The sequence below is a fragment of the Aquarana catesbeiana genome, linkage group LG03, assembly GCF_042186555.1.
Source record: "Aquarana catesbeiana isolate 2022-GZ linkage group LG03, ASM4218655v1, whole genome shotgun sequence".
NCBI classification, from domain to species: Eukaryota; Metazoa; Chordata; class Amphibia; order Anura; family Ranidae; genus Aquarana; species Aquarana catesbeiana.
In genome coordinates, this window is record NC_133326.1 from 420489377 (window position 1) to 420503301 (window position 13925).

At 41.6% G+C, this 13925-nt stretch overlaps 1 protein-coding gene across 1 annotated transcript in view; it reads right to left on the bottom strand.

Annotated features, from left to right (window-relative positions):
• Nucleotides 1-13925, bottom strand: part of CTNNA1 (catenin alpha 1) — a 215180-nt gene that overhangs the window by 111372 nt on the left and 89883 nt on the right. The window contains 5 exon segments of the mRNA XM_073620754.1: nucleotides 529-792; nucleotides 10009-10128; nucleotides 10250-10318; nucleotides 10320-10388; nucleotides 10390-10418. Coding sequence (XP_073476855.1) covers nucleotides 529-792; nucleotides 10009-10128; nucleotides 10250-10318; nucleotides 10320-10388; nucleotides 10390-10418 — 551 coding nt within the window.

A 13925-nucleotide genomic window follows, 5' to 3' on the forward strand; every position in this document is an offset into this window, starting at 1 on the left:
ATGTGCACCAAGGTGATTGAGCGTTGATCATAATCTATTATTGTTTTCGTATGATGTGGTAAGTATATATTCATGACATCAATTGTAGTTGTTATGTTTACAGCAACATTGTGCTTTATTTTTCAAATTTAGATGACTTATTTCTGATAGAATTTTAATTCATCTTTACACTTTTCTGTGTATCCTTAAGAAGGACAGTGCACATATGGAGTTTAGTAATAAGATGGTAAATTCTGTCCAGTTTCCTAAAATGCATAATTTAGGTTTGTTTAGTAACTAGCTTGACAATGAGCATGAAATTTATGCAACTTATTTTTTTTCCCTCTGTGCGATGCGGAGAAATCCTCCATGAGTAAACCTTGTGTAAAAAGTACTTTTGTTGATGAATACAAAGTGGTTAGGAGCCCTAAAGTGTACTTTTCTGAGTTCCTGGAGATCTATCTCTATCTCTATCTCTATATATATACACACACACACACACACACACACACACACACACACACACACGTACGTTATATACACACTCACATCAAAATTGTTTAGTGCAATAGCCAGCTCTCCTCCTCCATTCTGGGAAGTAATTTCCTCAGATGATGTGGCTTGAGCTGCATTTGAGATTCCAGTGACTGCTTGCTGGAGCTGTTTGTAGATCAAATCTCGGTTTGCTTTGTAGGCCGCTACATCGGGATGCTGCAGACAAGCCTGGGAAGCAGTGTAAAGGATTGGAATATTTTTTTGCAGGATTCCACGAGCTGCAGCCATCTGATCCCGGTGGCCAATATCTTTCAACTCCTGCAACACAATGGGCAGAAAATATTAAAAGGGAAAAATAAATAAACTATATGTGGAAGTATAAAATACAGACATATTTAACCACTTAAGGACCGAGACTCAGATTTGGTGTTTACAGTTAAAACCTTTTTTTTTTTGCCTGAAAATTACTTAGAAAAAAATATATAAAATGTTTGGGGCCTCTAACACCGTGAAGAATAAAATAGCAGTTGTTGCAATACTTTGTCACACCGTATTTGTACAAGCGCACTTTTTTTGGAAAAAATATACTTTTTTGAATTAAAAAAAAAAAAGGAGACAAAAGTAAAAAGTTAGCCCAATTGTTTTTATTTAATTGTGAAAGAATGTTAAGCCGAGTAAACTGACACCCAACATGTCACGCTTCAAAATTGCGCCCGCTCGTGGAATGGCGACAAACTTTTACCCTTAAAAGTCTCCATAGGCGACGTTTAAAAAATTCTACAGGTTGCATGTTTTAGAGGAGGTCTAGGGCTAGAATTATTGCTCTCGCTCTACCAATCTCAGCGATACCCAACATGTGTGGTTTGAACACAGTTTTCATATGCAGTCGCTGCTCACGTATGATAGACGCATACCCAAAAAGACTAAGTGCTGTAATAAAATCAAAAGGCGCTTCAACAAAGTATTATTTTAGTTGTTTATTTTTACTTCCCTCCAGCTAAAAGATTTCAGTTTGTTGTTCAATTGAGTTTTACAGTTTATAGGTCACATTAAAAAAAAAAAAAAAAGGTAGAAAAAAAGTTCTGAAATGATTTTTGTCCCAGTTTTTTTACATCACAGAAACATGACATTTTAACCACTTGACCACTGGGCACTTAAACCCCCTTAATAACCAGACCAATTTTCAGCTTTTGGTGCTCTCACATTTTGAATGACAATTACTCAGTCATGCAACACTGTATCTATATGAAATTTTTGTCCTTTTTTTCACACAAATAGAGCTTTCTTTTGGTGGTATTTAATCACCGCTGGGTTCTTTATTTTTTGCGCTATAAAAGAAAAAAGACCGAAAAATCTGTAAAAAAAATAAATTTTTCTTCGTTTGTTATAAAATTTAGAAAATTAGTAATTTTTCTTCATATATTTTGGCCAAAATTTATACCGCTACATATCTTTGGTAAAAATAACCCAAATTAGTGTATATTATTTGGTCTTTGTGAAAGTTATAGCGTCCACAAGCTATGGTGCCAATATCTGAAAATTGATCACACCTGAAGTACTGATGGCCTATCTCATTTCTTGAGACCCTAACATGCCAGAAAAGTACAAATACCCCCCAAATGACCCCTTTTTGGAAAGAAGACATTCCAAAGGTATTTAGAAAGATGCATGGTGAGTTTTTTGAAGTTGTCATTTTTTCCCACAATTCTTTGCAAAATCAAGTTTTTTTTTTTTTTTTCGTTTTTTTTTTTTTTTTTTTCACAAAATTGTTATATTAGCAGGTTATTTCTCACACACAGCATATGCATACCACAAATTACACCCCAAAACACATTCTGCTATTACTCCCGAGTACAGCGATACCACATGTGTGAGACTTTTACACAGCGTGGCCACATACAGAGGCCCAACATGCAGGGGAGCACCTTCAGGCGTTCTGGAGCACCCAGGCCAATTCTGACATTTCTCTCCTACATGTAAAAATCATCATTTGCTAGAAAATTACATAGAACCCCAAAACATTATATATGTTTTTTTAGCAAAGACCCTAGAGAATACAATAGCGGTTTTTTGCTTTAAAAAAAAAACAAAAAACAGTAAGATTAGCCCAATGTTTTTGCATAATATGAAAGATGAAGTTACGCCGAGTAAATAGATACCTAACATGTCACCTTTCAAAATTGCACACGCTTGTGGAATGGTGCCAAACTTCGCCAATTAAAAATCCCCATAGGCGACGCTTTAAAATTTTTTACTGGTTACAAATTTTGAGTTACAGAGGAGGTCTATGGCCAAAATTATTGCTCTCGCTCTACCGATCGCAGCGATACCTCACATGTGTGGTTTGAACACCGTTTTCATATGTGGGCGGGACTTACGTATGCGTTCACTTCTGCATGCGAGCACACGGACAGGGGCGCTTTAAAAATTTTTGATTTTTTTTTTTATTGTTCATTTTACTTTATTTTAGTTTGACACTTTTTTCCAAAAAAAAAAATTTTTTGATCACTTTTATTCCTATTACAAGGAATGTAAACATCCCTTGTAATAGGAATATGGCATGACAGGTCCTCTTTACAGTGAGATATGGGGTCAATAAGACCCCACATCTCACCTCTAGGCTGTGCCTGAAATAAAAAAAAAAAAAAAAAAAAAAAAAAAAAAAAAAAAAGGATCCTGGCTTCGATCGTAGCGGTGAGTCGGTAGAAACACCGGAGGGCGGCGGGAGGGGGGACATCCCCTCTCGCCTCCCGTAAGAACGATCAAGCAGTGTAACAGCCGCTATGATCGTTCTTATGGTGTAGGGAATCGCCGGCTGAAAAAGCTGATATCTGAATGATGCCTGTAGCTGCACCCATCATTCAGATATCCCCGCACAAATTCAAGGAAGTCGTATGACGGAAGGCGGGAAGTGGTTAAAACGCTTTTTTTTTTTTTTTTTTTTAACACTAAGTTGTCCATTTATACAATATTTCTAACACATAGCATGTACATACCAAAAATGACACCCCAAAATAGATTCTCCTACTCCTCCTGAGTACGGCGATACCACATGTGTGAGACTTCCACAGCCTGGCCACATACAGAGGCTGAGTACAGCCGAGTATGGCTGAGCATGGCTGGGTATGGCTGAGCATGGCTGGGTATTGCAGAGTATCGCCGAGTATGACTGGGTATGGCAGAGTATGGCTGGGTATCACCGAGTATTGCAGAGTACGGCTGGGTATTGCAGAGTATGGCTGGGTATGGCAGAGTATTGCGGGTTATGGCAGAGTATTGCAGATTTTTGCGGGGTATTGCAGAGCATGGCTGGGTATGGCAGAGTATGGCTGGGTATCACCGAGTACTGCAGAGTATGGCTGGGTATTGCAGAGTATTGCTGGATATTTCGGGGTATTGCAGGGTATGGCAGAGTATTGCAGGGTATGGCAGAGTATTGCGGGGTATTCCAGGGTATGGCAGAGTATTGCGGGGTATTGCAGAGTATGGCAGAGTATTGCGGGGTATTTCAGGGTATTGCAGGGTATGGCAGAGTATTGCGGGGTATTTCAGGGTATTGCAGGGTATGGCAGAGTATTGGGGGTTATTTCAGGGTATTGCAGAGTATTTCGGGGTATTGCAGGGTATGGCAGAGTATGGCAGGGTATTCCAGGGTATGGCAGAGTATGGCAGGGTATTCCAGGGTATGGCAGAGTATTGTGAGGTATTCCAGGGTATGGCAGAGTATTGCGAGGTATTCCAGGTATGGCAGAGTATTGCGGGGTATTCCAGGGTATGGCAGAGTATTGCGGGGTATTCCAGGGTATGGCAGAGTATTGCGAGGTATTCCAGGGTATGGCAGAGTATTTTGGGGTATTCCAGGGTATGGCAGAGTATTGCGAGGTATTCCAGGGTATGGCAGAGTATTGCGGGGTATTCCAGGGTATGGCAGAGTATTGCAGGGGTATTGTGGGGCATAGCAGAGGGCATTGCAGAGTAATGCACAGCATTGCAGGGCATGCAGAGTAGTGGGGATGGCTGCCCACAACGCTGCTACCATCCATCCATCCCCCTCTCCGCTCACAGTGTACCGATCGGAGCGATCACATGGTAAACGGCCGCGATTAGCGGCCATTTACCGAGATCCGTGATGCGCCGGGTCCCCGGCGGTCACGGATGCTCTCGAGTGCGCGCCCTAGTTAAGCAACCGCCCTGTAGCCGTCATTTGGCTATGGGCCGGTTGTTAAGTGGTTAAAAAAGATTTTTTTTTTTTTTTTAAATCAACCCATCATACTTACCTGGGTGGATGCCACATCGGACCGATGCTGCATCTTTCCCCTGGCGTTTCTGCATCTTTCCCCTGGCGTTTCTGCACTGAGAACAGAGCCATTGAACACAGCCGATGGCTCAGTTCACTCAGCTCCCCGAGCAGAGAGCTGCTGCCCGTCAGCAGCTCTCCTCTCTGCTCCTCCACACTCATTGGAGCGCTGAGCTGTGGAGGGGCGGGAAGTGGCCGTCTCAGTCTCTCATCGTCTTGCTGAGAGGCTGAGACAGGCATCAGTCCAGGCACCTGGCCGATTCAGACTTTATCGTCGTGATGACGCGGTGCCTGGACTGATTCCTGTGATATCAACAGAGAGTGGACTTCAAATTGCTCTCTGCCGCAAAACGAATTGCACTCCTGTGACCCATAGGAGAAGCCCAGCCAAACGAGCTCAGGCTGTACTTGTCCGTTAACAGGGATGTGCAGACTTTTTACATCCATATCTATCTATATCTATACACACACACACACACACACACACACACACAGTGGGGACAGAAAGTATTCAGACCCCCTTAAATTTTTCACTCTGTTGTATTGCAGCCATTTGCTAAAATCATTTAAGTTAATTTTTTCCTCAATGTACACACAGCACCCCATATTGACAGAAAAACACAGAATTGTTGACATTTTTGCAGATTTATTAAAAAAGAAAAAAACTGAAATATCACATGGTCCTAAGTATTCAGACCCTTTTCTCAGTATTTAGTAGAAGCACTCTTGATCTAATAGAGCCATGAGTCTTTTTGGGAAAGATGCAACAAGTTTTCCACACCTGGATTTGGGGATCCTCTGCCATTCCTCCTTGTAAATCCTCTCCAGTTCTGTCAGGTTGGATGGTAAACGTTAGTGGACAGCCATTTTTAGGTCTCTCCAGAGATGCTCAATTGGGTTTAAGTCAGGGCTCTGGCTGGGCCATTCAAGAACAGTCACGGAGTTGTTGTGAAGCCACTCCATTATTTTAGCTGTGTGCTTAGGGTCATTGTCTTGTTGGAAGGTAAACCTTCGGCCCAGTCTGAGGTCCTGGAGAAGGTTTTCGTCCAGAATATCCCTGTACTTGGCCGCATTCATCTTTCCCTCGATTGCAACCAGTCATCCTGTCCCTGCAGCTGAAAAACACCCCCACAGCATGATGCTGCCACCACCATGCTTCACTGTTGGGACTGTATTGGACAGGAGGAGCAGTGCCTGGTTTTCTCCACGCATACCGCTTAGCATAAAGGCCAAAAAGTTCTATCTTGGTCTCATCAGACCAGAGAATCTTATTTCTTACCATCTTGGAGTCCTTCAGGTGTTTTTTTTTAGCAAACTCCATGGGGGCTTTCATGTGTCTTGCACTGAGGAGAGGCTTCCGTCGGGCCACTCTGCCATAAAGCCCCGACTGGCGGAGGGCTGAAGTGATGGTTGACTTTCTACAACTTTCTCCCGTCTCCCAACTGCATTTCTGGAGCTCACCCACAGTGATCATTGGGTGGTTCTTTACCTCTCACACCAAGGCTCTTCTCCCCCGATAGCTCAGTTTGGCCGGACGGCCAGCTCTAGGAAGGGTTCTGGTCGTCCCAAACGTCTTCCATTTAAGGATTATGGAGGCCACTGTGCTCTTAGGAACCTTAAGTGCAGCAGAATTTTTTTTTTAACCTTGGCCAGATCTGTGCCTTGCCACAATTCTGTCTGAGCTCTTCAGGCAGTTCCTTTGACCTCATGATTCTCATTTGCTCTGACATGCACTGTGAGCTGTAAGGTCTTGTATAGACAGGTGTGTGGCTTTCCTAATCAAGTCCAATCAGTATAATCAAACACAGCTGGACTCAAATGAAGGTGTAGAACCATCTCAAGGACGATCAGAAGAAATGGACAGCACCTGAGTTAAATATATGAGTGTCATAGCAAAGGGTCTGAATACTTAGGACCATGTGATATTTCAGTTTTTCTTTTTTAATAAATCTGCAAAAATGTCAACAATTCTGTGTTTTTCTGTCAATATGGGGTGCTGTGTGTACATTAATGAGGAAAAGAAATGAACTTAAATGATTTTAGCAAATGGCTGCAATATAACAAAGAGTGAAAAATTTAAAGGGGTCTGAATACTGTCCGTCGTGTATATATATATATATATATATATATATATATATATATATATATATATATATATATATATATATATTTTTTTTACACACAAAGTATTCATACCCCTTGAAATTTTCAACATTTTGTCATGTTACAACCAAAAACAAATGGATTTTATGTGATAGGCCAACAAAGTTGCACATAATTGTGAAGTGGAAGGAAAATGATAAATGATTTTCAAAATGTTTTACAAATATGTTAAAAGGGTGGCGTGCATTTTTATTCAGCCCCCCTGAACCACCTTTCGCTGCAATTACAGCTTCAAGTCTTTTTGGGGATGTCTCTACCAGCTTTGCACATTTAGAGAGTGACATTTTTGCCCATTTTTCTTTGCAAAAAAGTTCAAGTTCTGTCAGATTGAATGGAGAGCATCTGAGAACAGTCTTGCCACAGATTCTCAATTGGATTTAGGTCTGAACTTTGACTGGGCCAAACACATGAATATGCTTTGATCTAAACCATTTCATTGTAGCTCTGGCTGTATGTTTGTCCTGCTGAAAGGTGAACCTCTGCTCCAGTCTTTTGCAGACTCTAACAGGTTTTCTTCTAAGATTGCCCTGTATTTGGCTCCATCCATTTTCCCATCAACTCTGACCAGCTTCCTTGTCCCTGCTGAAGAAAAGCATCACCACAACATGATGCTGCCAACACCATGTTTCACGGTGGGGGTGGTGTGTTCAGTGTGATGTGCAGTGTTCGTTTTCTGCCACACATTGCGTTTTGCTTTTAGGCCAAAAAGTCAAATTTTGGTCTCATCTGAACAGAGCACCTTCTTCCACATGTTTGCTATGTCCCCCACATGGCTTCTCACAAACAGCAAAGACTTCTTATGGCTTTCTTTCAACAAGGGCTTTCTTATCACTCTTCCATAAAGGCCAGATTTGTGGAGTGCATGACTAATAGTTGTCCTGTTGACAGATTCTTCCACCTGAGCTGTGGATCTCTGCAGCTCCTCCAGAGTTACCATGGACCTCTTTGCTGCATCTCCTTAATGCGCTCCTTTCCCAGCCTGTCAATTTAGGTGGACAGCCATGTCTTGGCAGGTTTGCAGTTGTGCCAAACTATTTTCAGATGATGGATTGAACAGTGCTCTGTGAGAGGTTCAAAGCTTGGAATATATATATTTTGTTTTATAACCTAACCCTGCTTTAAACCTCCCCACAACTTTACCCCTGACCTATCTGGTGTGTTCCTTGGCCTTCATGATGCTGTTTATTCACTAAGGTTCTTTAACAAACCTCTGAGGGCTTCACAGAACAGCTGTATTTATACTAAGATTAAATCACACACAGGTGGACTCTATTTACTAATTAGGTGACTTCTGAGGGCAACTGGTTCCACCACATTTCAGTTAGGGTTATCAGAGTAAAGGGGGCTGAATATAAATGCACATCACACTTTTCACATATTTGTAAAAAAAAAAAAAAAAAAAAAAAAACACTTATTTTCCTTCCACTTCACAATTCTGGGGTTTATCACATAAAATACATTTACATTTTTGGCTGTAACATGGCAAAAATTTCAAGGGGTATAAATACTTTAAGGCAGTGTGTGTGTTTCGAGCACAGAGCCCACCAGACACAGCGGATCTTTGATCTTAAATGGATAGGTTTTGGAACAAGAATACTTTTTCCCAAAATGGTCAGTCTTTTTTCATTTATATAATATAAAAAAACCCAGTGGTGATCTAATACCAATATTATTATAAATAAATGAGACTAGAGGTCGACCGATATATCGGCCAATATTTGACGTTTTGTTTAATTAATCGGCATCGGCCGATTGTGCTGATTAAAAAGGCCGATTATAACTTCAGTGCGACTTGCAAATTACTTCTGTAATAGAAGTCAATGCAAGTTGCCTGAAGTCTTCTGTGGAGTGACTTCTATCCTCTCTGGGCAGCCTGCCAAGTCTGATAAAAGAAACTAAAAAAAAAAAAAAAAAGGATACAATGTTTCTACTTGTCAATGAACTGAACTCCATGTGTAGGAGTTCTCAGTTTAACCATTTAAAGACTAAATCTTTTCTGACATTTGTTGCTTACAAGTAAAAATCCTGTATTTTCTGCTAGAAAATCACTTAGAACCCCCAAAAATTATATATATATATATATATATATATATATATATATATATATATATATATATATATATATATATATATATATATAATTTTTAGCAGAAACCCACTTATTACTTAAGGCTACTTTCACACTGGAGCAGGCAGGCGTTGACGGTAAAACGCTGCTAGTTTTAGCGGCGCTTTACCATCATTTTAGCGGTGCTATTCGGCTGCTAACGGGGCGCTTATAACCCAGCTAGCGCCCGAGGAAAAAGGTTGAATGCGCCCGTGAAGCACCGCTGCCGAATCACTTTGAAGGCACTTCGACAGCGGTGCACATTCATTTCAATGGGCAGGAATGGTGGAGGAGCGGTATACACCGCTCCAAAGATGCTGCTTGCAGGACTTTAACATCCTGCCAGCGCATCGCCTCAGTGTGAAAGCACTCAGGATATCACACTGACACTGCAGGGGAGCAGTTTTGCAGGCACTTTACAGGCACTATTTTTAGCCCAAAAGCGCCTGAAAAATGCCCCATTGTGAAAGGGGTCTAACTGTTAGATTTTATGAGATGAAGGGGGAAAAAACAAAAACAAATTTGGCATCATATATCGGCCGCTGTGATTTCTAAATATCGGCATCGGCCAGAGAAAAATCCATATCGGTCGACCTCTAAATAAGACAGGGCGCACTCTCCATTGTGCTCACAAGGATATACTTCTACCAAAGTGGAAAGCAGAGATACCAGAAAACATGGAACTAAAAACTCTAGGGAAAAAAGCAAGTGAGCAGTAATGGCTGAATAAAATATAAAGATGCATGAAAAAAAGTTAAAGAATGGAGCTACAAGTCAAGTCAGACTCGAAACAGCTAACGGATAAACCAATAAGGAATCCAGCAGTACAAATAACCGCTCATAGTAAAAGCAGATACGTTTATTGCACAGGGCTAAGAGGATAAACCAAAGCACAAGTAGATTAGGTGAGCAGACAATCAGAACTCAACAATACTGTCCTATTACTTATTGAAGCTTATATTTCCAACTGCTGGCGTTTAGCAGTCATTAAATTTAACTTTTCTACTTCAGCTTTCAGTGCTTTATATTGTATTCCCAATTCTTGCTCTGTTCCAGCATTTCTTAATTTTACGATACCTTCTTCAACCTTAAAAAAAAAAAAAAAAAAAAAAAAAAAAAAAGTTTAATTATGAAACATTACAAAATAAAAAAAAAAAAAAAAAAAGGGAGCTTATATTAAAGAAATCATAATATAAAAATGCCATTACCACTTTTAGTTGAACAAGTAACTTGTATACATCTGCCATATCAGCCAAAATCAGCAGCCTTGTAACAGCTTGATAACAAGGCACGAGCTGCTCGCACCATATTCCCACGCTTAACAGAGGAGCATGGATCATCAGCAAACCTCTCCAGAAGCACTTCTCATTACTTCACCTGTAGTTGCAAAAAATAAATAACATAAATAAATAAATAAATAAATAAATAAATAAACCCTTAAAGTCTTTTTTCTTTTTCTATACAAATAATAAACGTTATGCTTACCTGCTCTGTGCGGTGGTTTTGCACAGAGCAACCCAGATCCTCTTCTTGGGTCCCTTGTTGGCGCTTCTGGCGCCCCCCCCCCCCCCCACCCCTGCCAGGGGCCCCCAACAGCAAGTAGCCTGCTATGGGGGGAGCCGAGCCGCTGCTCTGTGTCCCCATTCAGGCACAGAGCCACTGTTTGACAAAAACCCCCTCTCTCTCATTGGCTCACTGAATTTAATAGACAGCAGCGGGAGCCATTCCAGTTAATGAGGAGGAAGAGTCCCAGTCTCTTGAACATCGCTAATCGAGATGGCTCAGGTAAGTATCAGGGGGGCTGATGCACACAGGTTTTTTTATCTTAATGCATAAAGCTCGTTTGGCTGTACTTCACATGAGTGCAGGTTACTTTCGCACTCCTGTGACGTGTTTTTAGCAGAGAGCAGGCTGAAGTCTGCTTTCTGCTGATGTCACAGAGTCGGTCCAGGCTCAGGCGTCATCACAACCAGAGAGTCAGAATCTGCCCAGATCCCTGGCCTGGCACCCAGCCTCTCAGCGAGCCGCTAAGAGCCTGAGCTGGCCACTCCCGCTCCCTCCACAGCCCTGCGCTCCAGTGAGCGGGGGGCAGAGCAGAGAGCGGCTACCTGATAGTCAGCAACTCTCTGCTCGGGGAGCTGTGAGAACAGAGCGATTGGCGGTGTTCGTTCATGTAGAGGCGCCGGGGGACAGATACAGCATCAGACCGATGCGGCGTCAACCTAGGTAAAGTATGAATCCAAAAGAAAAAAAACCCCCATACTTCTCTTTTAAGATTAAAAACAAACTTTACAACCACTGTAAAGCTTATATTCAGAGGATAAACAATTATCAGGCATGTTTCAAAAGACTGCTCTAAATCATACCATCTTACATCAAAATTGGCACAATTACATGTTTGAGGTTGCAGTGCTAGAATACCACTTCAAAATATCCAAGATATTTTTCTTTGTTTTGTATTGAGTGGGTAAGGATTAGAACCTCTGGCTGTATTGTTATCCTGGGCTCCCCTTGAGATTTACCCTAATTTTTGCCCTACATACATGATTTTAACTATACAGGGAGAAAGGGAAGCTCTCCACAGTAACATTCATAGAAATAAATGTATAGTTTACATAGTAGGTGAGGTCGAAAAAAGACACAAGTCCAAACTATGTGTGTGATTATATGTCAGTATTACATTGTATATCCCTGTATGTTGTGGTCATTGAGGTGCTTATCTAATAGTTTCTTGAAACTATCGATGCTCCCCGCTGAGATCACTGCCTGTGGAAGGGAATTTTACGTCCTTGGCACTCTTACAGTAAAGAACACTCTACGTAGTTTAACCACTTGCTTACTGGGCACTTAAACCCCCCCTCCTGCCCAGACCAATTTTCAGCTTTCAGCGCTGACGCACTTTGAATGACAGTTGCGCGGTCATACAACACCTTACCCAAATGAAATTTTTATCATTTTTTCCCACAAATAGAGCTTTCTTTTGGTGGTATTTAATCACTGCTGGGATTTTTATTTTTTGCTAAACAAGCAAAAAAAGATGGAAAATTTTGAAAAAAAAAAAAAAAAAGGAAGGAAGAAGAATCATGTTTCATAGTTTGTTATAAATTTTGCAAACAGGTAATTTTCTTCTTCATTGATATGCGCTGATGAGGCTGCACTGGTGGGCAACTGATGGGGACAGATGGGCGCTGGTCGGTGGCACTGACTCAGACTCACTGATCACCGAGCAGGGTGCGCGCAGGCCGCTCGTGCACGGGACGACGAGTCAATAGAAGTCGTCCCGGCAATGTAGGTCCGTGCTGTTGCCGTCATTCAGCAATAGCGCGGATCTGAAGAGGTTAAGGTTAAACCTCTTTTCTTCCAATTTTAATGAGTGCCCATGAGTCTTGTTAAACTCCCTTCCGCGAAAAAGTTTTATCCCTATTGTGGGGTCACCAGTACGGTATCTGTAAATTGAAATCATATCCCCTCTCAAGCGTCGCTTCTCCCAGAGAGAATAAGTTCAGTGCTCACAACCTTTCCACATAACCAATATCCTCCAAGACCCTTTATTAGCTTTGTTGCCCTTCTTTGTACTCGCGCTATTTCCAGTACATCCTTCCTGAGGACTGGTGCCCAGAACTTGACAGCATACTGTAGGTGCGGCCGGACCAGAGTCTTGTAGAAATATCGTTTTATCTCTGGAATTAATCTCCTTTTTAATGCATGCCAATATTCTGTTTGCTTTGTTAGCAGCAGCTTGCCATTTCATGCCATTGCTGAGCCTACTAGGACCCCCAGGTCCTTTTCCATCCTAGATTCCCCCAGAGGTTCTCCCCCCCCAGTGTATAGATTGCATTCATATTGTTGCCACCCACATGCATTATTTTACATTTTTCTACATTGAACCTCATTAGCCATGTAGTTGCACACCCCATTAATTTGTTCAGATTTTCTTTAGTAAAGTAGGAGAAACCTAGTACCTCTGTCAGATTTCTATTATGCCCTGTACACGCGTGCGGAACGTCCGACAGAAAAAGTCAGACGAAAGCTTTCACCGTCTATTCCGATCGTGTGTAGGCCTTATCGGACTTCTTTTTTCGAAAATTCTGACGGACCTAGAAATGGAACATGTTCTAAATATTTCCGACAGAACCAATTCCTATCAGGAAAACCAATAGTCTGTATGCTGTTCCGATGGACCAAAAACGACGCATGCTGTGAAGACGGAAGCTATTGGCTACTGAACTTCCTTTTTCTAGTCCCGTCGTAAGTGTTGTACGTCACTGCGTTCTGGACAGTCGGACTTTGGGCTGACCGTGTGTAGGCAAGACCGTTTGAATGGAATCCCGAAGAAACCTTCGGAGTTTATCCCGACGGCAAAACCGGTCGTGTGTACATGGCATTACTCTCTGGGTCCTTGTGGCAGATTTTTCCCTCAGTTCCTTGTCAGGAGGACAGAAGCCCAAACTTAAAAAGATGAGAGGCCTGTAATTGTCATCATAGGTATACCTCAACTATGAGAGACAAAATGTGTAAACAAATCCAGACAAGCACATTGTCTGATTTTTGAAAGAATTTATTTGCAAATTATGGTGGAAAATAAGTATTTTGTCACCTACAAACAAGCAAAATTCCTGGCTCTCACAGACCTGTATCTTCTTCTTTAAGAGGCTTCTCTGTCCTCCACTCTGTTACTCATTACCTGTATGAATGGCACCTGTTTGAACTTATCAGTATAAAAGACACCTGTCCACAACCTCAAACAGTCACACTCCAAAACTCCACTATGGTGAAGACCAAAGAGCTGTCGAAGGACACCAGAAACAAAATTGTAGACCTGCACCAGGCTGGGAAGACTGAATCTGCAATAGGCAAGCAGCTTGGTGTGAAGAAATCAACTGT